At 48.0% G+C, this 22,659-nt stretch overlaps 2 protein-coding genes across 3 annotated transcripts; one reads left to right on the forward strand and one right to left on the reverse strand.

Moving 5' to 3' along the window:
• Positions 1-3,082: 3,082 nt before the first annotated feature.
• LOC111932445 (uncharacterized) lies at positions 3,083-10,595 on the reverse strand. Its single transcript, XM_023931537.2, has 2 exons — positions 6,331-10,595; positions 3,083-5,301 (listed from the first exon to the last, which is right to left on the reverse strand). Exon 2 carries the CDS (start codon positions 4,564-4,566, stop codon positions 3,193-3,195), a length of 1,374 nt encoding a protein of 457 aa, XP_023787305.1. The 5' UTR covers positions 4,567-5,301; positions 6,331-10,595; the 3' UTR covers positions 3,083-3,192.
• A 7,757-nt stretch (positions 10,596-18,352) lies between these two features.
• On the forward strand, positions 18,353-22,229 carry LOC111932446 (N-acetylmuramoyl-L-alanine amidase-like). 2 transcript variants are annotated; one of them, XM_086865901.1, is made up of 5 exons: positions 18,353-18,683; positions 19,182-20,039; positions 20,749-20,992; positions 21,741-22,062; positions 22,141-22,229. In XM_086865901.1, the coding sequence occupies exons 1-5, from the start codon at positions 18,416-18,418 to the stop codon at positions 22,141-22,143; spliced, it is 1,695 nt and encodes a 564-aa protein (XP_086722027.1). In that variant the 5' UTR covers positions 18,353-18,415; the 3' UTR covers positions 22,144-22,229. The 2 variants fall into 2 exon arrangements, with proteins under 2 accessions (XP_086722027.1, XP_086722028.1); XM_086865902.1 differs by having other exon boundaries at positions 18,354-18,683; positions 20,782-20,992.
• The last annotated feature ends 430 nt before the right edge of the window (positions 22,230-22,659 follow it).

Here is a 22,659-nt window from a genome sequence, read left to right on the forward strand (position 1 = left end):
ACAAGCAAATAGATAATACATGCTTTAACTTAACTTTGTCTTGTACAGTTAAGTTCTCTTAACTAATTATTTTTCAAACCATAAATCTCTTTTGTAGATAATGTTAATTGGAAGGTTGTTTTCTTAGTAGCTGTAAATCATACTATATTTTAACCTTAGGTTTTAAAACTAATTATTGCAAGGTAACTTCTGTTAATATTCACCTTAAACACCTTTTTTTGAAAAGGGGCTTTTTAAACTTTCAAAGAATCACAATAATTTCTCTAGTAAAACTCTAAAAACTGCAACTGCATAAACTCATAATTACTTAAAACACAAAATTAACTCTAAAAGGTATATAAAAACCCATAAATCATGACTTTTTGACAAACTGGGTACTATCCTGGTGCTTTTCTTGGGGGGGGGGTGGGGGGGATGACTGCCCGCTCTGCTGGTGCTGCAGCTCTGCTGTTATCTTTCTTCGTCATCCCGCACATACTCTCGCAGAGAGGAAAAAACGGAAAGAAAAAAAACCTCACAAAGTTAACTTTAACAAATGCAGTTCTTTCTCTCAATATTCTGTCTCCGGCCCAAAGCCAGGAGGGATCTTGACCAGAGCTGCTGTCTGGGTTTAGTTCAGGATTTGAGCAGACCAATTCCCTCTGAGCACAAGTCTATTGACCAAGTGAAAAAGCCAAAAGGGCAGACTCTTCTGAGTTATATTTCACAGTTTATTCTTGCAAAGGGAAATTCCAGGAAGAGACAAAGGTTGGGGAATCTGGGGCTGCTTCTTTTAACTGGACTTCTTCAGAGAGTGGGTATTTCAGAAAGAACTATTTATTTTTCACAGCTAGAAAACTTACAAACTTTCTACAAATCAAGGTTAAACACGCTAAGAAATAACAGACACAGACTCCTTCGAATGCCCACAAAGGTGTAGGAGTAAACTCACAGGGAGGGGGACTTGGGTATGCGGGGTGGGGGGGTGGGGGGGGCGGGGTGGAGGGTAGTCACTCAACCTCCTTTAGATGGGACACAGGAGACGGAAATGCCCCGGGGACCACCGGCGGTAACAGTTCACTATAAACTAAAAGGCTGAGTCCCTCGCATGTTCCCACGCTGGGGACGGAGAAACACGGAGCGGCCCCAACTGCTGGAAATTACAGCAGCGCTTTCTTTCCACCTGGCCCTCGGGCTCCCTGCTGCATCCCTGCAGCGGGGAAGAGGGGGAGGGGGGTCAGCATGGCCCCCGGCGTCGGCAAGGACTCAGAGGGGTCTGGAAGAGGAAAACTCCAACAACGGTAAACCCAGCCCCCCGCAGGGAGGTTGCGGGGGCAAAGAAAAAAAGCCTTAACCTCTGGCACTAACACCGTTGGTGGCGCGGGGGGGGAGTGGGCACTCCCAGAGCTGACAGCCAGAGGGGAATGACACAACAAGCTGGCAGAGCTGGGAAGGAGGTTCAGGGGCTCAGAGTTAAGGAAAGGGGGATGCAGGGACTGGGAGAGCTGGGATGAGGTGTCCAGGGAATCCTGTGCCCAGGAAAGGGGATGTCAGGGCTTCTTAGTGTGAGGAAGGGAGGGACTGGGGGCTGGCAAATGCAGGAATGGGGGCGCAGGGGTCCCAGGATCAGGGAAAAGGGTGGGGCTGGGAGAGGTGGGGTGGCCGGAAAAAGCTGAGTCGGTGCTGGATAAGGGGGTGCAGGGGAGTTTCAGTGCTGGGAAAAGGGGTAAAAGTGCATCTCGGTTCTCAGGAATGGGGGTTCCACGGGGTCTCTGAGTCAAGGAAATGGGGGGGCAGGGACTTGGAGAGGTTAAAGGGCATCCTGGTGCCCAGGAAAGGGGAATCCAGGCTTTTCCAGAAAAGGGGGTAACAGACTGGGGGCATACAGGATGACTGGGAAAGCAGAATTCAGGGTGTCTCTGGTTTTGAAGAAAGGTGGGGCTGGGGGCTGGCAGAAGCAGGAATGGGGGTCCAAGGCATCCAGAGTGTCCCCAGGTCAAGCACACAGGAAGTCTGGAGTCTGGAAGCCATGGGATGGCTGGGAAAGGGGGAGCAGGGGGGCCCTGATGCCCAGAAATAGAGGATCCAGTGGGGTCGCTGTGCAGGATAAGAGGAATAGGAGGGTCCTGGTGTCAAGAATGGCAGTTCAGGGTCCCAGTGCCTGGGGTCTTATTCCCCCTCACCCCCCAGAAGCGCCACCAGCCCCAGCACTGGAGCCATTGAGCTGCTCTGGGCAGATCCTGATGGTGCAGGTGTTGGGAGATGCGACAGTGCCGGAGGGAGGGCTGGTGGGGAACAAGGGGATCATTTCCAGTTGTCCCCAGTGAAGGCTGTAAATATCAGTTAATCTCGATCACCCCCAGTGTGTTCCCAGTCACCCCAGTATGCTTACAAACACGCTCAGTATATCCCAGTTGCCATCAGCATGTCTGTAGTCATTGCCAGGCACTCCCAGTTACCTCAGCATTGTTCAGTTGCCCCCAGTTTTATCTCAGTCACTACCAGTACATCCCAGTTGTCACCACCATGCATCCTATCATTCCCAGTTGCTTCCAGTTCCTCCCAGTGTGTGTGCAGTTGGCTGCCAGCATGGGCCTGGCCATGGTAGCTCCCAGTACTGCCAGCATGGTAGCTCCCAGTAACCTCCAGTCAGAGTACATTTACACCCAATATGATCCCAGTATGATTGTAGCCACTCTCAGTATGATCCCAGTCCCTCCCAGTATGATGCCAGTGCCTCCCAGTGTGCTCCCAGTTGCTCCCTGTCAATGCCAGCATGACTCCAGTAGCCTCCAGGATGATCCCTGTGACTCCCTGTCTCACTCAGTATATCCCTGTCACCCCTGTCATGCTCCCAGTCACTTCCACCTCCTCCCAGTTGCTTTCAGCATGATTCCAGTTGCTCACAGCCACTCCCAGTCAATCCCAGTATGATTCCTTGAAGAGTTTGGCGGGAGAAAATGCAGCACTCAATATGAATGATCAGCAAATCTCATTTATTGGTAACTCTAAGACCACTTATATAGCATCAATAATTAGGCTCACACATAGTGCAAAAGCAAGCTCATTATTGGATATTTCATTTAAGGTCAACTCCACCTAATTCTACATTCCTGTGATCGCTCATCTATACTGAATTCACATTCTTCTGATCACAGTGTCCTGTTCTCAGTTAACAGTTATCACCAAGGCCTTCCTGACTTTTGCAACATCTCACACCAACTGTACTCCATTGTCTAGCTCTTTCCCAGCTAACTGCTGCATGGGAATATGACCTTTGCTCTCTAGCCATTCCTCTACAATTCCCCTGTTTTCTTTTTGTACTAACAAAACTGTAGAAGTAGCCCTTTTTATCATGTTTTGTAAGCATTGCAGTATGCAAGGAATAAACAGTAACACAATCACAATGATCAATATAACAACAATTGCCATTTGTGCCAAATTTTTTAACCATCCTGTGAGACCTAGGGATTGAAACCATTCCTCTAATGGATTTGTTTCCATGGTTAATTTTTTCATATTTCTCTGTAGTTGTTGAAGACGAGTGTGAATAGACACTGAATGGTCAGAAAGATTCATGCAACACATCCTATCAAAGTCTTCACAGCCATGGCCCTGTGCTAATAGCAAAAAATCAATAGCAGCTCTATTCTGCAATACAGCATGCCTAACACTGTTCATATCCAAAAGCAAATCAGACAAAACCTTTGATGTAATATTAAACTGTTTTCCTGTCCAACATGCCAGTCGTCGTAACTGTGTGAAGGCTTGAGCACTAGAAACTCCAGGTGTAAAAATAGATGACACAATCACTGTAGGTTGTTCCCAAAGTTCAACCTGATCTTTGCATTCTGGTCCCAATTGAAACACACTTCTCCTTTTTCGTAACCTGGTTCTATTGGCTCTTAATAGTTGCTGTATAGTGGGTGCAAACAATGTCAATTTCCCAAAATAACAAGGCCCTCCATAAGTGTTTGCTGGCAGTCCTTGCCATGCACGATCTCCACAAATTAGAAAAACACCAGGTGGTAATTGTAAAGGTGTATTGCTAGAATTTACTTTACGAGACCAATTGCCACAGTATGTATCATTATTTTGCAAATATAGCAAATTTTGTGGAGAAACATTTGTACCATTTGGCCCATGAGACTTTTTTACATGATTGTTCCTAGCCCTATTGACAAAATTTAAACAGTAATTGCTAAGGGTTGAACCTAACAGTCTTAACTCTTGTGGTTCTGACCCAGTAACATTTAAACCTGTAGCAATGTACCAATTTTGAGCACCAATGGGATTTGCCTGAATTAAACCTTTGTCACAGATATTGATCCTGAATTTACCTGATGGAATTTCACATAATGTTTTGTTTGCTTCCTTGGGTGTTTTCCAATTCTTTGTCCAGTTTTTAAACATTGTGGCACTGAGTGAATCATCTAAAGGTGCGCCCACTAAACAAGTTCGAAAAGGATCCGAAGGGGTAGCCATTGAAAGGCAAAAATTATCCTGTCCAGTTTGATTAGCCCACGTTACCCACATATTTTGTCTTTCATCCATGTCAATCAAAAACCCTTCATTTTCCTTTATCATGGTAAACTACAATAATAACAACCTGATCAGAGATAGTCCCTTAAGGACTTTAAAAGGATTGCAGCAGTTCACCCAGCATCTTGGCTGGATCTTGCTTCCCTTTTCTTTTACTCCTCTGCCTCGCCCGTTGATTCGGTTGCTTCGAACCACGGGGTGTTCCATCTTCCCAGCAGCAGGGATAACTTTCAGGGAAAGACCCTTTCTCTCGAGACTGCCATTTTAAGAATTGCTCCCAATTTTTATTTTTTACCCCTGGGATATCACACCTGACTTGTGTAAGTTTCTTACGACAACGTATTGTGTTTATTTCAATAATAAACGGTAAAGGGGTATTAGGATGATAACAATAGTTTTCTGGATTTACCCCAAAAGCAAAAATCTCCCACCATCTATCAGATCCTTTTTCAAATTGTCCTGTTTGCACACCTTCTTGTAACGCAATCTCAGTCAAATTTCTTTCAAAGTTATAACACTCTGTACAAATCCCTCTTGGAGATCTACCCCACTTAGAATGTATCCACCACCTTTCCTTACACACCTTACAAATGTAACATACAAAAGGATAACATTCACAATCTGGTACTGTACACAAGATTTGAATGTGAGAGTTCATCAGATCCCGTCTCTATGTTGATGGTAGAGAGCGAGAAGTATCTGCTGAATTTTCTGGATCAGCTGAAGGTAAACCACTGGGATCAGCAGGTTTAGTCCATCGGCTCGGCACCCAGACAGGCCCTGTGGGGGTAGACACACAAAGATAACCACGTCCCCAATACAGTACCTTGCTAGGACCTCCCCACAGTCCTGTTTTTGGATCCTTATAGCGAACCCATATTGGACTTTGGGTTTTCTCTGCTTCAGGTGCACTATGACGTACTGCTGCAGGCAAATCGCTGTTTCCAAAAATACACAGAAAATTTAAAACAAATAAGCAACGCAATAATTGTTCTTGTGGATCTTTGATCTCCCTAAATTTGTTCCGATATTGCTTCAAAGTACCATTAGCTCGTTCTACTATTGCCTGACCTGTGGGGGAATGAGGAATCCCTGTTATGTGTTTGATTCCCCATGACTGCCTCACCTGCTTAATTCTACTACTACAATAAGCAGGCCCATTGTCTGTTTTAATAGAACGTGGAACTCCCATGACTGCAAAACAACTTACTAAATGGCTCTTTCTCACCAGATTGAGCTGTGGCACAAATGTAATGACTGTAAGTATCAATGGTGACATGTACATACTTAACTCTCCCAAACTCTGCAACATGAGTAATATCCATTTGCCACAACTCATTAGCCTGTAATCCTCTAGGGTTTACCCCAAGACCCAATCCAGTGCCTTGATTGTGAAAACTACAAATGGGACATGCTTTGACAATAGCCCGAGCCTCCTCTAAAGGTATCTGAAACTCCCGATGGAGACCTTTTGCATTTTGATGAAAGATGGCATGAGCTTCTCTAGCTAATGTCTGTGGTGGGACAGGACTATTTTGTGTCAAAGAAACCAATTGGTCTGCCCCAGCATTTCCTTCTTATAAACCCACATCCCATTTGTGGCTACTAATATAGATAATAGCAAAGGCAGCAGTTCTCAACTTTACTGCTCTTTGAAGATGTAAAAATAGTTCATATAAACAAGGGTTTTTTACTTCCTTAATGTCTGCATTTTCAATACGTTCACTTAGTCCTGCAACATATAAAGAATCAGTTACCACATTAACAGGACCTTTAAACTGCACCAAACCCCAAACAACAGCGACTAACTCCAGAGTTTGTAGTGTATCCTCCTTTTGAGCTGGAATAATATGATGATTCCATTGTCCTTCTGAATCTTGCCATGTAGCAGCAGCTGTGCGAGATTTCTTTCCAGCATCAGTGAACACAGTTGATGCCCCTGGTAACGACACAAATGATCGTTTGGGCTTCTCAATCCAATTCTGCTGGCCTATCCATCGTAATGGTATTTGAGGCACTTCCTCAGTACTGATCACACTGCTATTGTCAAGCAATGCTTCTTGCAATGTGGAGCTGTGAATTAAATACCAATCTAAAGTGTCCTTTTTTATTGGTATCTGAATTACAGCTGGATCTGCTCCCATAATTTGCCACAATCACTTCCTCCCTTGCTTTATCAAATTTGCCAAAATTTCAATTTTTTGAATTAAGGTATGTCTCTGTTGTAGTGGTGGCAACAACCACTCTAATACCCATATCTCCCCTGTTTTCTTTTGTTGCTGCGTTAAAGCACCAATGAGACGTTGAGGTCCAAACCATACAGTAAGGTTAATGTCCAAGTCTGGATCTCGCCTATAAACAACACCTGTCTGGATACAGTCTATTATTTTATTGAGAGCTTCTTGTTGTTCACTGGTGACCTGTATAGGTGCTGTAGGATCAGTACCTTTTAACAAAGGTCGTAACGGTTGTAAAAGTTCCTTAGGAATACCTACAACAGGTTTAAGCCATTGCAAATCTCCTAGCAATCGCTGAGCATCATGAACAGTATGAAGTGACATGTTTAATGACAGTTTCTGAGGGGCAACATACTGCTCAGTTAAAGTCCACCCGAGATATTTCCATGGGGATGACAGCTGTATTTTCTCAGGTGCAACAGTCAGTCCATTCTGAAGTAGTTGTATTTGAATGTCCTTAACTTGTTTTTCTGCAAAAGGTTGTGATCGAGCAAAAAGAATATCATCCATATAGTGATAAGTAATAGTTGTAGGCCACCGAACATGTAGTGGCTGCAAAGCATTGTCAACATAAAGCTGGCACAAGGTAGGAGAATTACGCATACCCTGTGGTAAAACTGTCCATTCAAATCTCTTGTCTGGTTCTGCTCGATTTAATGAAGGCAAGGTAATAGCAAATCTGCAAGTATCCTGTTCATGCAGTGAGATAGTGAAAAAACAGTCCTTTAAATCAATTATTAACAAGGGCCAATCTTTTGGTAACATTGCAGGATTGGGCAAACCAGGTTGTAGTGCTCCCATTGGCTCCATTTGTTCATTTACTGTACGTAAGTCATGCAGCAATCGATATTTCCCAGATTTCTTTTTAATAACAAAAATCTTTTTAATAACATAAATCTTTTTAATAAACAAAAAACAAGGACTTGTGGACAACTTTAAATGTCCTTGCTGATATTGTTCCAGCACTAATTGATGAGCTTGTTGCAGACTTTCCCTTTTTAAAAGCCACTGTTCAACCCATACTGGTTCCTGAATTATCCATTTAAGTGGGAGTGGGAAAGTCCAAACAATGGCCTCTCTTCTAAAGGGTGCTCATTGGTCAAAATAACACCAAGTTGTGACAAAATATCTCGTCCAATTAGACATTGAACCTTGTCTGGTAATGGAACAATTGACAAAACAGAACTGATAACCTTCCCATCTAATTGAACCTGGATTTGTGGAGACCTTTTCACCAAAGTTAAACCTCCCACCCCTGTAACAGTCACCATACTAGGCAACAAAGGCCATTCCTGAGGCCAATACCGTGGATCAACAATACTTGAGTCCGCCCCAGTATCCAATAGTCCTTCTAATTGGTGGGATTCTCCATTGTAATTGAGAACAACTGTTCGCTTGGGTCGAGTGTTTAAGTCCAGGGTAAGCAATGTAAGTCCTCCTATGGAACCAAATCCACTCGTACCCCGTGATTGATTTTTCAATGGTGTCAACTGATGGGTATATTGTGGCAGCGGCACCAATTGTGCAATTCGCTGTCCTTTATCAATTCTAGTTGGTGGTGTCAGTGTATATGCCATGATATATATTTCACCAGAATAGTCCACATCAATTACTCCAGGTAAAATAAACAGTCCCATTAGACTAGCAGATGAACGCCCCAACACTATTGCACCCATAGCTTTTCCATTTATTATCACTGGTCCAATAATTCCCATGGGAATCTTCTAGGGCTGTGATGTCAATAAATCCACAGTCACTGAGGCTGCCAGGTCCAGACCGAGGCTCCCTGCTGTGGCAGGCTGGAGGGAAGTTGCACTGATGTTCCAGCAGCTGCTATTTTTGTCCTGACGCGGTGGCTTCTCACGCTGGCTTTCCCGTTTCCCGATCTCCGGCGGCAGGCATTATCAGTGTGGATATTGGACCGACACTGATTGCACCAAACAGATGGTACAGTACATTCCTTCCGAATATGTCCAAGGTTGTCACAGCGAAAACATTTGAATCGGGAGGCTGGAATCCTGCCATTGTTAGTTGTAGCCACTTGTAGGGGTGCAAGAGCTGCTAAAACCTGACTCTGAGTAGATGCAGCCTGCTTTTCTAGAGCTTCTAAAACCTGACTCTGAGTAGATGCAGCCTGCTTCTCTAACCCTTGCCCTAGTTCTTTAATTGCTTGGACTAACATTGCTTGTGACCCCACTGGTATATTAGACATTCTCTCTAATGCCTCCTCAATAGTCCAATTAGCACTTAGGGAATTTAAAACTGACTTAGTTGCTGGATTACAATTTTGTAAGGCACATTGTTTTAATAATGCTCCCCTCATATATTCAGGAACACCTGCCCATTCTATAGCTGCAGCTGATTTATCAATAAATGCTCCAAATGGCTCATCTCGCCCCTTGCTTAATACCCATATAAGATGGAATACCTCCTGGCTCCTTAATCCGATCAAATGCAGCTCGCACTAACCACATTCCTTCTCTCAACTTGTCTGGTCCCAAAATAGCTTGTGCCTCCACTTGACTATATGCTCCTAAGCCTGTAAGTTCTTCCAAAGTTAATCTATGCAGTGGATCACCTGCCTGTCTTTGCACATTTACACTTTCTTGACAATAAGCTTGCCAGTGTGCATTAAACAACAACTGCTGATGCTTAGTAAGAATCAATTTCATAATACTCCTACAATCTGCAGGCAACAAAATCTGTGTACCCCACAAATAATCAGTCATTTGTCTAACCAGTTCACTGGTCACTCCAAACTGACTGACTGTAGATTGCAACTGTGATAACCATTTCCAATCTAAAGCTGTAATTTGAGCTTGTATTCCTCCCCCTTGCATCGGTGCAAAGGCTACAGGACATACTACTTCCAGTACAGCGTCTGTCATTTCCTGATCTCCCTCTTGCAAAATATTCCGTGCTAATGCAAACCCATGTCTCCCTTCTTTCCCGTGCAACAGTCCCACCTAACTCATGTCCTACCCCAGGGACAGATTTATTTCCCATAGGGGAGGATGGTAACGGTGCCGAAGGCTCCGTTCCAGAATCAAGGTTAGTAGGTGAAGGAATTTGAGACAACACAAAAGAATTAGCAGCTGCAGCAGAGGTCAGTGACTGCGTGGGGGGGGGGTCAAGATTACTGTGTTCGTGGCGGGTGGCAATGGACATTCATTAATTCCCTCTAATAATTTATTTTTTGACATAGCTGCAGATGCCTTTGTGGCAGCTGTCTGTTCAGCCTGATACTGCAAAAGAACATTATGAACTGTCCGCCACAGCTTTCCCAATTTTTTAGCAGTTTTATCATTATCTAAAGTAGCTTCCCACAATTTTTCTCCAAACTTTCACCACTCACTTAATTCATGGACTGTATGGGGATTCTGAAAACAACCCTGGGCATACCCATAAGCAAGAAGTTCAGGAAGCTCCTTGTGCAAATCAAAGTTTTTAACCTGTCGCTTTTCTAAAAAGCAGGTAAATAAATCATATGCTGCTTGCCTTTCCATCTTACCGTCAGCGCTGTTGCAGCCCTACAAGGTTTCGGCAGCACGTTACGGCAGGACTCTCCTCTAAGGTCTCCTGGGCGCGGCAACCCTACTGTGTGATCAGAACCCTCCTCCGAGGTTGCCTGGAATGCAGCACAGCTGTTGCTTTTCGCCGTCCCTGCTGCAAAGGACCCGTCTCCTGTCGCCACTCACTTGGCTGACTCCAACTCCTTTTTAAAGTCCCAAAGATTCCAAAGGTTCCAAGGGTCTCTCAGGTCCCTGTTCGGGCGCCATTTGAAGAGTTTGGCGGGAGAAAATGCAGCACTCAATATGAATGATCAGCAAATCTCATTTATTGGTAACTCTAGGACCACTTATATAGCATCACTAATTAGGCTCATACATAGTGCAAAAGCAAGCTCATTATTGGATATTTCATTTAAGGTCAACTCCACCTAGTTTCACATTCCTGTGATCGCTCATCTATGCTGAATTCACATTCTTCTGATCACAGCATCCCGTTCTCAGTTAACAGTTATCACCAAGGCCTTCCTGACTTTTGCAACATCTCACACCAACTGTACTCCATTGTCTAGCTCTTTCCCAGCTAACTGCTGCATGGGAATATGACCTTTGCTCTCTAGCCATTCCTCTACAATTCCTGTCACTCTCAGTGTGATCCCAATCTCCCCCAGCATGGGCCCAGCTGTTTGCAGTCACCCCAGTATGTTTACAGACACTCCCAGTATATCCCAGTTGCCCTCAGCATGTCCATAGGCATTCCCAGACACTCCCAGTGGCCCCAGTAAGGTCTTAGTGATCCCAGTATGATCCCAGTCATGCTCAGAATATCCCAGTTGCCTCCAGCATGCATCCAGTCATTCCCAGTTACTCCAATTTGCTTGCAGCATCATCCCAGTTTCTCTCAGGTACACCCAGTAGCTCAAAGCATGATCACCGTTGCTCCCTTTCAAGATCAATATGATCCCAGTAACTTCCAATATAATCTAGTCACATGCCAGCACTCTCAGGATGGTCCCAGTATCATCCCAGTTGCTTCCAATCACTCCCAGCATGGTCCAATTGCCTCCAGCAAGGTTCCAGTTGCTTCCTAAATCAACTCAGTCCCAGTATGATGCAATCTGCTCCCAGCATGCTCCAGTTGCTGTCAGTTACCCGCAATATGAAGGATGATGTGCATGGTATGTTCCCAGTCATTCTCAGGTACTCCCAGTATGAGTCCAGTCACTCTTGTGGGGGCTGAAGAATCAGCCAGCAAGAGGACTGTGGCGCTCCCCTGGAGAGCTTCTCCATAGGCAAGGCACCTTCTCTCATAGTGTCCCTCCCAGAGACCCTTGCAAGTTTTATGTTGATTTGTTGTATCCCATTGGTTTTCTTCCCTGTCACTCCAACCTGTTGCTTGTATCCAAGTTCCCCCCACCCCTCTCCTTCCCTATATAAACCCTGTTTTTTCTGTGACTTCTCTCTCCTTGCCTCCTTTGGGCTGAATTTTCTGTGGATATACTTTTCTCTAGTCTCTAAGCCTCCTTTGGGCTGAATTTCCTTGGGATCCTCCCTCGTGGGGAGTCACACTTATCTCAGTCCTTATTATTCAAAGAAAACTCCCGGGCTCATTAGATTCTGGTTTCTCGTGTTTATTGAAGGATTCTCACAAAACTTGGCAGGTCTATCCAGACTAGCTGCACAAGCTTAAATCACCACAGCTTGGCTCATCTCGTACTAATGATACAAAATGGCCCCAAACCACGCGGTCTTTTCACCTTTATACTAATTTTTATCCTATTAACTACAGACGTGTATTGTTATTATATCTCAACAAATAAGTTTTCTATATCTACTCACGTAATTAAAAGTGCGACTAACTCTAAACCAATCATATTTTGTGCTTCTATAAACTGCAGAAGCATGGAGAAGAAGGAAGAAGAAGGATTAAAAACTACACCCTTTTCCCTCCATCTTTACTTCACGTGTGAAACTCTCTTAAAATCTATATTTTCACCTCTGTGTTAAAAAAAAAATTTTCTACTTTCTATTTTATTTCTTGCAAACTCTGGCTTGGACTTGCAGCGGGTTGGAGCAGAGACTACACGCTCCAGAGCAGCCATGAGGAACTTCCCATCGCAGACGGCTCCAGCTCCTGTTCGGCAGAGATCTCCGAACCATCTACAAAAGCCTGGGCAAGATGTTAACTCTTTCATTACCCAGATGAGACTTGCGGATTAATCTTTTTATCCAGAGAGAGAGAGAGAGAGAGATCAACATGAAAAGAGACTTTATAAACTACCAGTGACAGAAAAGAAAAGAAGCTTCAGGAAAGGTAGAGAATTAAGAAGATGCTTTAATTAAGCTGAAATATCTCCCTGTTAAAACTATGGAGATGGACAATGAAGTCCTGAAAAGAACTCCTTTAATTCATGATATAAGATCTAGAGAGGAATAGTGTTCAAAGTGTAAATTTGAGTAAAGAGTAATTATAGTATAGTGAAGTACTGGGAGATTAAAAGCCTTGAGAGGCCATGAGAAAACTGTTGGGAGATTTGAAGCCCTGAGAGGCCTTGAGAAAACTGTTTTCTGGTGAAGCTCACAGAAACAGATGAAGAAGACTTTTTTTGCCTTTGAATAACTTATCCTTAAAAATGCTATCTCTAGACGCATGGCCCATACACACTTCAGAGTGATGTGAGAATGGGAGGAGTGAACTCTAATAATAGCAGCTCTGGACAGCTAACATTAAGGCAATAGAAAACTATAACAAAAATAGTTTTCTTGTGAGAATCTCCATAAATTAACAGGAAGAAACTTCTGTTTCTCTATAAAGACTGGTGAACATACTAGCAAGAATTGGGACTGTTTTAACCATCAGAGTTCCAGAGTTTTTGTCTCTGTTGTCATGTGAACAAGAGAATAGTGGGTAGATAGGGGATGGAAAGGTTTTTCTGGAAGTTTATTCTGGTGTTCTTATTATTGTGGTTTGTCAATAAACTTTCTTTTTTTTTTCCCCTTTTAAGTTGTATGCCTGTTTTGCTCTTATTCTAATCCATATCTCACAGCAAGAAGTAAGTAATTTTCTTAGTTAGTAGTTTAAAACCACGACACCAGGCCGCGGTGGAGTGGGGAGGGAGGGGGAAAAGAAGCAGCGCTAGTCAGCCAAGCTTGGTTTTCAGTTTTTGTTGCTAGACTGAAACTTAACACCATGAACTCTTGCAGTTTTCTTAAAGCTTTTAATTCTTTTACTACCTGGATAAACATACAGATTACTCCTTTTCTCAGAAAGACAGAGAAAGAGAGACAATCAACATAGAGAAGACATCATAGAACCACCAAAGACAGTGAAGAAAAGAGTTAAGTTTAAATAAGAAAGAGAGAATAAAGAGATGCTTTACAGCTGAAATATCTTTCTGTTAAAGCTATGGAGATGGACAATAATAGTATAAAAAGACTCCTTTAATTCATGATAAGAGTGTTGAGAGGAAACAAAGTATTCAAAGTGTAAGTTTTGAGCAAAAGAGAGAGAGAGTACTTGTGATACTGAGTTGCTGGAATTGAGTTGAGTGAAGATTTTGAAGCTTTGGGAGGCAAAGAGAAAACTGTTTTCCAGGAAGGCTCACAGAGACAGATGAAGAAGACTTCTGCCTTTGAATGACTTATCCTTAAAAATAAAATCTCTAAACTCAGTGACCCATACACACCTCGGAGAGATGTGAAATGGGAGGAGAAGATCTAATGACAGATTTCCGGGCAGCTGGCATTAGAGAAATAGAAAACTATGATGAAAAATAGTTTTCTTGTGAGAAACTCCGTAAGCTAACAGAAAAAGACTTCTGTTTCTCTACAAAGACTGATGAAAGACTGTAGCAAGAATTAAGACTGTTTTTAACCACCAAAGTCCTAAAGTTATTTGTCTCTATGTTGTCATGTGTACAGAGAAATAGTTAAGATGTGGAAGATAAGGGGTTTTCTGAAAGTTTATTCTGGTATTCTTATTCTTGTAGTTTGTTAATAAACTGTCTTTATTCCTTTTAAGTTTTAAGCCTGTTTTGCTCTTGTTCTAATCCATATCTCACAACAAGAAATAAGTAGTTTTTTTAGTTACTGGTTTAAAACCGCAACAGTTAGTCCCTCCCAGTGATGCCACTCCTGGGATCCCCAGCTCTCTCTGTGTTCACCCCTCCTGGATCTCCCCAGAGGAGCCCCAAGGTATGGGAGTCCCCAGCCAGGGTTCCCAGCCAGCCCCAATTTGGGTCTGCAGCCCCCAATTTTCACAGTTTCCCTTTCCTTTTCCCCAGGTAGGGTTCCCCCCACCCCCACTGGGTGGGAGAAGCCAAGAGCCCCGCGCTGCCCATCCCAACCTGTCCCGGAGGGATGAAGAAGCTCGATAAAAGATGGAAGTAAGAGAAGGAGGTGGGATTAGGGAATGTGGGAAACAGTAAAAATAAGAAGACTCTCAGAAGCTGTGAAAATAGGCCTTAGAAAAGAAAAAGCAGAGAACTTAGACCTAGCTGCAGCTGCAAAGCCTGAAACTAAAGAAGATATAAAAATACAACATGCAAGGAAACAATAGTTGAGATTTTAGGCTTGGCTAAGATAGATCTTAAGACTGCTGAAAAAATATGTTTACTAAGGTAGTAGAAGGTTTTAAGTTTAATAATGGAGTATTGTATACTGTTAATAGAAAGCAAACAAGCAAGGATTGTTTGAAGCAGGTGTATGTGTGCTTTTAGTGATTGGTTAGAACAACTGTCTGTAAGTTTTAGCAATTTGCTATTGGCTGAAAAACTTATAAAATATTCTTTAACAAAGAGATCTGAAGCTGCTGTGGGAGATGTAAGCTTGTGCCGCCTCCGGTAGATGTAGCTGAGACTGGTGCCTGAATAAAGCTCATGACACGTCACCTGGCGGTCCTGTCCCCTTTGTAAAAAATTAACACCAACAAGGGAGGAGAAGGGATGGAAGAGGAAGAGTGGGAAGAAGAGGAGGGACAAAGAAAGATCAAGAAAAGGAGAAGGAAGAAGGAAGTTGGGAGCTCCCTGAATTCACAGCTCCCCCACCTGTGGGATCTTGCCCCTCCCATCTCACAGGTGACGGGGGATGAAGAGCTTGGCCCAGATATCCTGGGGGGCCCATGGGCTGAGTTTTTTTTTTGGGGGGGGGTTTGTGATTTGAGATGAAGAGCTCCAAAGCTGAGCAGAAAATGGCTCTTGGAGGGACACTGGGGGATCCCAGTGGCAGCTGCCAGCAGAGGCAGCCTGAAGGAGCAGAGGCCTGTGTTCCCCAGGACTCCAAAGAGGGGAGTACAGAGTGGGACAGTGTCATGATTCGCAGGATCCTCAACAGCCTGGAGAGAGGCAGGAGGGGACTCCTTTGATCCCCTGTACCCTGAAGCAGAGAATAAGAGGAGAAGGGACCCCAGGACCCCAAAAATTCCCAGCATCCCTAAGTGGAGAGACCAAAGAGGAGGGGGCTTTTTTGATTCCTGGGACTCCCAGCAGCCTGAGGAGTGACTAGACTAGGACTGAGTACGTGGGGGACCCCCAGTACAAGCAGCAGCAAGCTGGGACAGGGGGGAACCCCTGAACACCAAAGGGGAGAGACCAGAGACAGGGAACCCCTGGGAGGCATTTTCAGGGCTGAATCTTGGTGTTTAGGAGGTTTTTTTGGACCCCAGATGCCCAGTGAATTCTAGAGATGGACTTGGGCAGAAGGACCTTCAAACTCAACGTGCTCATCCCTTCTTTTCCCCCCTAAACCAGGATTTCCCATTCCCAAGCCTTGGCCAGGTGGAGGAGGAGGCTGTGAGGAAGAGGAAGATGCCCCGGGAGCCGCAGGCAGGTGAGGAGGAAGCCACTACCCCTTTCCCCCTCTCTCCTGCTCCATCTCCAAGCCCAGCATGGCCCCCGGCTGCAGGACAATCCCGTTGCTGACGCCATCCTGCTGGGGATGCATTGCGGGGGGATCTCCTTCCCCTTCCCTCTGGCATGGAGGCAAATCCCATCCTCTCCTTGTCCTTCCTCCCCCAGACAAGGAGCTGAGGATGGAGACCAGGGAGGTCAAATGCACGTGGCAGAACCTTGTGGAAGAGGCCATTTTGAGCAGCTCCACGGCACAGGAATCCAACAGAGATCCAGGAATTGCAGACATGAGGAGGGTCTGCAAATGCAGTTCACAGGGATCTAAGGAGGAAAGACCCACCCTGGACCACAGATGCAACCAGAGCTCAGAGATGGGGTCCATGAGCAACTTCACCATGGGGAGAAGCCCCAGAATTGCTCAAAATGTGGGACAAGCTCCCACATGATGCACCACATGACAATCCACACAGGGGGTTGGACCAATGAGTGTGGAGAGAGCTTCAGGTCGAGCTCTGACTTGATTGTCCACCTGAGGAGCCAGATTGGGGAGAGACCTTGTGAGTGTCCTGAGTGCGAGAAGAACTTCTCACAGAGCTCAGCCTTGACCAAACACCAATGGAGGCACCCAAAAGGGGAGCCCTGCCAGTGCCCTGAGTGCAGGAAGAGTTTTGTGCGCTGCTCCATCTCCATCCCCCATCGGGGAATCTGTGCTGTGACACCTGGTGGGCAGAGCCCCAGTGATCCGTGTTGGGAAGACACCTAGCTGGGGGGCTCCACATCTTCCTGGCTCCCCCTGGGCACATCAAGAGACCAATGTCAGAAATCCATCATGGAGAGCAGATTTGTCAACTTCTGACCCCAGAAAAATCTCAGTCTTTGCTTCTTCTGGTGGCATCAAGCAACACTGGTTTGCTTTGGAGGTCTTCTCCAACATAAATCCATCCTTTTAATTCTCTCAGGCCCATGGGCATCTTCCATAGCCAAATGGGAACAGAGTGTGGCAAAACCCTCAATTTTGGAAACAGTGGGGTTGAAATCCCTCCAAAATAGTTCTTCCCACCCACCCAAGCACTTGGTTGTTCATCTGGCAGGGACACATAATTCCATTTGTTTTGGTCTTTGTTTTCTTCTTGTTTCTGTTCATTGTTGCTATGGGCGAGGATGCCACAATCTTCCCAGGGAAGCATCTGTAATGGAACACCCCTTGGGCACACAGGCATGTGTGCCTTGCCCCAGGGATTTCAGCTCTAGACTTGAAAACGGCTATTTGGTGGCCAGAGTTCCTCAGGGACTCTGAAGAAAGGGGCAGGAGTCCTTGTATGGAGTTCCACAAGAAGCCTTTATTCTCTTCCTCACAAAGGGGTCCAAGGACAAAGACTGACCCTGGGCTCTGGGAGAGCCAGGATTATATAAGGATATATATATAGGGATGCTAGGGGGCAGGGTAGAACAACAGGGCCAATGGTCTGAGGGCACAGGGGTAGAGCAAGGGGGAAGGGCAAATAAGATACAAATTATATGCATACAGGGGAAAGGCACGTTGGGGGTAACTTAACAACTCACCATGACAAAAAAGCTCTCAACCAAGAGCCTCTCCCTGGGAGGTGTGTGGCTAACTCAAGCCTATGGGCTCTCTCTCCAGGGCAGAGTGGCTACACTATTAGTTGCCTTGCTGGCCTCCACAGTTTATCCCTTCAAAATCTCTGCAATTGGGGTAAAAATAGAGATTTTCAACTAAGGTTTAAATGAGAACATGTGGGGGACAATGACATAGGTATGGACATGGAAATAAATAGGGATGTGGCCATGGATGGGGACCTGGGGGGAAACAGATATGGGTAGAATACGGATATGGGGGGATGTGGAAATGGATGGGGGCTTTGGGGGGACAGTGACATGAGTAGGGAGGGGCACAGACATGGATGGGGTCACAAACTGGGGCAGCATCAATGCCATCACCTGCTCCACCCCAAGTGCCACCAGCACCTTCATCTGAGCCATAGCAAGCACTGCCTGATGCAGTTCCTGCTACCATTTCCCCACTGTCACCACCGCGGTGTCCCAGCTGAATGTCACCACTCACCAGGGCGAGACGGGGAACTTGTTCAGCTGATGACAAGTGTCCCAGAAGTGAGTGACAGCCACCAGGGTGTGCCAGGGCCACTGAGCTCAGGGGACCCCAACCACCCATGGGGACAGGGCAAGAGTCAGTGTCACACACAAGGTCACATGGCCTGGTGGCAGTGTCCCCTGACATGTCCTGGTGGCAGCGTCCCCATAGGTATGGCGACATTGTCCCCTGATGTGTGTCCTGGTGGCATCATGTTCCCTCCCCTCCCTGTGTCTCCCTGTCGTCCCCCTGTGCCTCTGTGTCCCTCCTCCTACGTCCTTGTACCCTGCCCCCAGTGGGGCCAAAGTCCCAGGCCATGTCCTGCAGGAGGTCCCCCTGCTCCACAGTGTGTCTCTGTGTCCCACAGCGTGTCTCTGTGTCCTTCAAGGTGTCCCCGTGTCCCTCAGGATGTTCCTGTGGCTACTCCTGGCACTGAGTGTCTGCGCTGGCCCCGGCACAGGTAGGGACATGCCACGACACCCTGGGACACCCCATGACGATGCACAACACCCTTTGTCCTCTGATTTTGGGTCCTTTTCCCCCTATATTAGGTCCCTTCTCCCCATTTCAGGTCCTTTTCCATCTTTTGGGTTTCTTCTCCTTATTTTGTGTCTTTCCCTCCCTATTCTGGGTCCTTTCCCCTCTGGTTTTGGATACTTTCCCCCTATTCTGAGTCCTTTCTACCCTATTTTGGATTATTTTCCCCCTCTTTTGGGTCTTCCTCCCACTAATTTTGATTCCTTTCCCCTTATTTTGTGTCGTTTTCCCCCTCGTTTGAACCCTTTCCCCCTATTTTGGGTCCCTTCCCCCTCTTTTGGATCCTTTCCCCACTTTTCCATCCTTTCCCCCAATTTTGGATGCCCTCCTCTTGCTTTTGGCACATTTTTGGGTGCCTTCCCTTCTTCCAACTCCCTCTTCACCCCTTAACCCTCCTCACTTCCCACCCCCCGTGCCCCAGCTGTGTCCCCAGCTGTTCCCCCGCGCCACATGGACTCGGTACTCGCCATCCTGGACGTCCTCGAGTCCCCAGCCCAGGGGGGTTCCCCTGGCACTGCCACGGCCTTGGGGAGGCAGCTGGGAGTCTGCAGCACCCCGGGGTGCCGGGCAGTGCTGGGCGAGCCCGCCGGGACTCCCGAACGCCCTCCGGCTCTCACCCCGGGCCAGTGGCAGCTCCTGACCGAGCTCCTCCACCACGACCCCGCGACTCCGGAGCTGGGGGCGGTGCTGGCTCCTGACGGTTCTACGGTGGCCCTCGGTCCCCTCCTGGCCGGCATCGAGGCGGGACTGAGATCTGGCGGCTTTGGACGACCCCTCCCCACCCTCAACCCACCCACCGACCCCCTCTTGGCTGTCACCATCGCTGAGGCTTTGGGGACATCCTTCCTGCTGGCACAGGAGGGTGATAACAACAGCACCACGTTGGGACCCGATGGCTGCTGGGACGACGTGGAGAACCCCCAAAATTACACCTTGAGGGGTCCCCTGTCCCCTGTCCCCGACCCCGTGGCCATCGGGGCCATGGATGGGGTACTCCTGGGGGCGCGGCTGGCCCAGGGACCCCTCCCACTGGCTGAGCTGCTCCAGGGCTACTATGGGACCGGGAATGGCTCGGAAGAGAGGAGACCCCCCAGCAGTTACCGGCGCCGGGATTTTGGAGCTCTAGCGGGACAGGGACGGCTGGAGAAGGAGGTGGCAGCAATTTTGGGGGTGCTGAAGACCCTGTCGCCCAGCCTGGAGCTCCTGAGGGACGTGGGGACAAAGGAGGTGGCAGCTGTGGCTCGTAGGGCAGCACAGGAGTTCATCGAGCGCTACGTGGGTATGGGCAGGGTGGCACCTCCTAAATGGGGGTGTCACCCCTCAAATTAGGGTTGTCACCTCCCAAATGGTGGTTGTTAAACCTAAACAGGGCTAAATAGTCACCTCCCATACAGGGATTGTCACCCCTTAAGCAGAGGTGTAACCACCTAAACAGGGTGGTCACCCCCTAAACAGGGATTGTCACCATGCAAATGGGCATTGTCACGCCCCAAACAGAGTTGTCACCCCCTAAACAGGGTTTGTCACCTACCAGACAGGGATTGTCACTCCCCACAAGGCCTCTACCATGTCCCCATCAAGCTTCATTTCCCCAGATGGCCTCTGCCATGTCCACAGTGGCTCATGGGACACCTCCAGCCCTTTGTTCCCATATGGCCCTTGCCATGTCCCCAGTGTCTCTGGAGACATATCCAGCCATATCCCCACATGGACACCACCACATCCCCAACGTGCCCCTCGTCCCCATGTGAACTCTACCATGTCCCCATCAAGCCCCATGTCCCCACGTGGCCTCTACCATATCCCCAAGGGCCTATCAAGTCCCTCATCCCCTCTACCATGTCCCCAAGGAGTCCCATGTCCCCACGTGATCACCACCATTTCCCCCAAGGGCCCATCAAGCCCCTTGTCCCCATGTGGGCATGTGTCTGCCATGCCCCCATCAAGCTCCATGTCCCTTTCACACAAGGCTTTTCCTATGTCTCCAGGATCTCAGCACCTCCACCCTATTGTCCCTGCAGAGTGCCCAGCCATCATGCCCCGCTGCCTGTGGGACGCCCGTCCCTACCGGGGCACCCCAGCCCTGCTGCAGCCCCCCTTGGGCTTGGTGTTCCTGCACCACACCCTGGAGCCAGCACAGCCCTGCCGGACCTTCAGCGCTTGCGCCCGTGCCATGAGGGACATGCAGCGCTTCCACCAGGACATTCGTGGCTGGGACGACATTGGCTACAGGTCACTGTTACCCCTCTGGGGCAATGGCACCCACCACAGACTCTGGCACCCCTTGTGGGGTGGTCACTGTACCCCTTTGAGGTCTGTCACCCCCACTGGTTCCTGTCACTGCCTATAGGCCATGTAATCCCCTGTGGTTCCCATCATCTCCTTCAGCCCCTGTCAGCCACCACAGTCCCTGTCACCTCCATGGGCCCTGACATTGTACCCCTGTGGGCACTGCCACCCCCCCCCCCCCCCCCCAGTTCCTGTCACCCCCCATGAGGTCTGTCATTGTCTCCTTATGGTCCCTATCAACCCCCATGGTCCCCATCACTGTGCCCTTGTGGTCTCCACCACTGTTCCCCCACGGCCCCCACCATTGTCCCCCTGTAGTCCCCACTATTGTCCCCTCACAGATCCCACCACTGTCCTCTCACAGTCCCCATCACTGTCCCCACCATGGTCCTCACCAGTCCCCTTGCTGTCCCCATCACTGTCCCCCTGCAGTTCCCATCCCTGTCCCCCCCCACAGTCCCCATCCCTGTCCCTACAGTCTTCATAACCGCTCACAGTCCCCATCCCTTTCCAGTCCCCATTCTTGTCCCCCCACATTCCCAATCCCTGTTCCCCTTCTCTCCCCCTAAGCCCGCACATCACCCACCACTGTCCCCACATTGTCCCCACCACTGTCCCCCTTCAATCCCCATCCCTGTCTCTTTGCAGTTCCCATCACTGTGCCCTCACTGTCCCCATTGTGTCCTCACAGCCTCGTGGTGGGCTCAGACGGGTACTTGTATGAGGGCCGCGGGTGGCACTGGGTGGGTGCCCACACCAAGGGCTACAATACCCAAGGCTTTGGAGTTGGCATCATTGGGGACTTCACGGCCACCCTGCCGGACACTGACACACTCACCCTGGTGCGAGATGAGCTCCTACCTTGTGCTGTCCGCTCTGGCCACATCCGGCCGAACTTTACCCTGCATGGCCACCGCCAGCTCGGCCACACCCACTGCCCTGGCAATGCCCTCTTCCAGGAGATCCAGAGCTGGCCTGGCTTCCAGGGGACACCGGTGGCACTGGGGCTCAGGGTGGGTGGTCTGATGGGGTTGCTGGGAGGGCATTTGGGGTCATCTTGGGACTGACTATGGGTCTTGTCCACTCCGCAGTGAGGAGTGGCCCTGGCTGGAGAGCCTGGGCTGGACAGGGGCAGGGGAAGTTGGACACTGGTCCAGATAGACACCAGACCATGGATCCTACTCTGGATGGACACTGGTCCAGATGGACGTTAGAGCCATGGATCCCAGCTGTACTCTGGTCTGGATGGCCCCTGGCCCTGCAGCCCACCAGCTTGGCCAGCCCCAGACCAGATGACCACCAGCCTAGACATACCATGGCCCACCCTACTGGCCCACCAGCCCATCCCAGTAGCCCCCACCCCAAAACCCCCCAGAATAAACCTAATTGCAGAACATTGGCTACAGAGTGAGGGAAATTGAGGAAGGGGCTGGGGGGGTGATTTTGCAGTGATGGGAGGGGACTTCAGGACCCATCCTGGAGACCCCAAAGCCTGCGTGCCTCCCCGCCCCCCCCCCCCCACAAAGTAGAACCCACTCCCCACATTGTTCCCGCAGCATCCTCGGTCCCCCAGCTGTCATTTTGGAGGGACTCCAGGAGCCACTGTGACC

Source organism: Cyanistes caeruleus, chromosome 30 (assembly GCF_971803275.1).
Source record: "Cyanistes caeruleus chromosome 30, bCyaCae1.hap1.1, whole genome shotgun sequence".
Taxonomy (NCBI): domain Eukaryota; kingdom Metazoa; phylum Chordata; class Aves; order Passeriformes; family Paridae; genus Cyanistes; species Cyanistes caeruleus.

What these genes read in the sequence shown, in the direction of transcription:
- LOC111932445 (XM_023931537.2), bottom strand. Translation starts at nt 4,566, where the DNA reads ATGATAAAGGAAAATGAAGGGTTTTTGATTGACATGGATGAAAGACAA.
- LOC111932446 (XM_086865901.1), top strand. Translation starts at nt 18,416, where the DNA reads ATGTGTGTCCTGGTGGCATCATGTTCCCTCCCCTCCCTGTGTCTCCCT. An exon ending in CTGCGCTGGCCCCGGCACAG is followed by an intron (nt 18,684 to 19,181) that starts GTAGGGACATGC and finishes CCCGTGCCCCAG; the next exon opens with CTGTGTCCCCAGCTGTTCCC. An exon ending in GTTCATCGAGCGCTACGTGG is followed by an intron (nt 20,040 to 20,748) that starts GTATGGGCAGGG and finishes CTATGTCTCCAG; the next exon opens with GATCTCAGCACCTCCACCCT.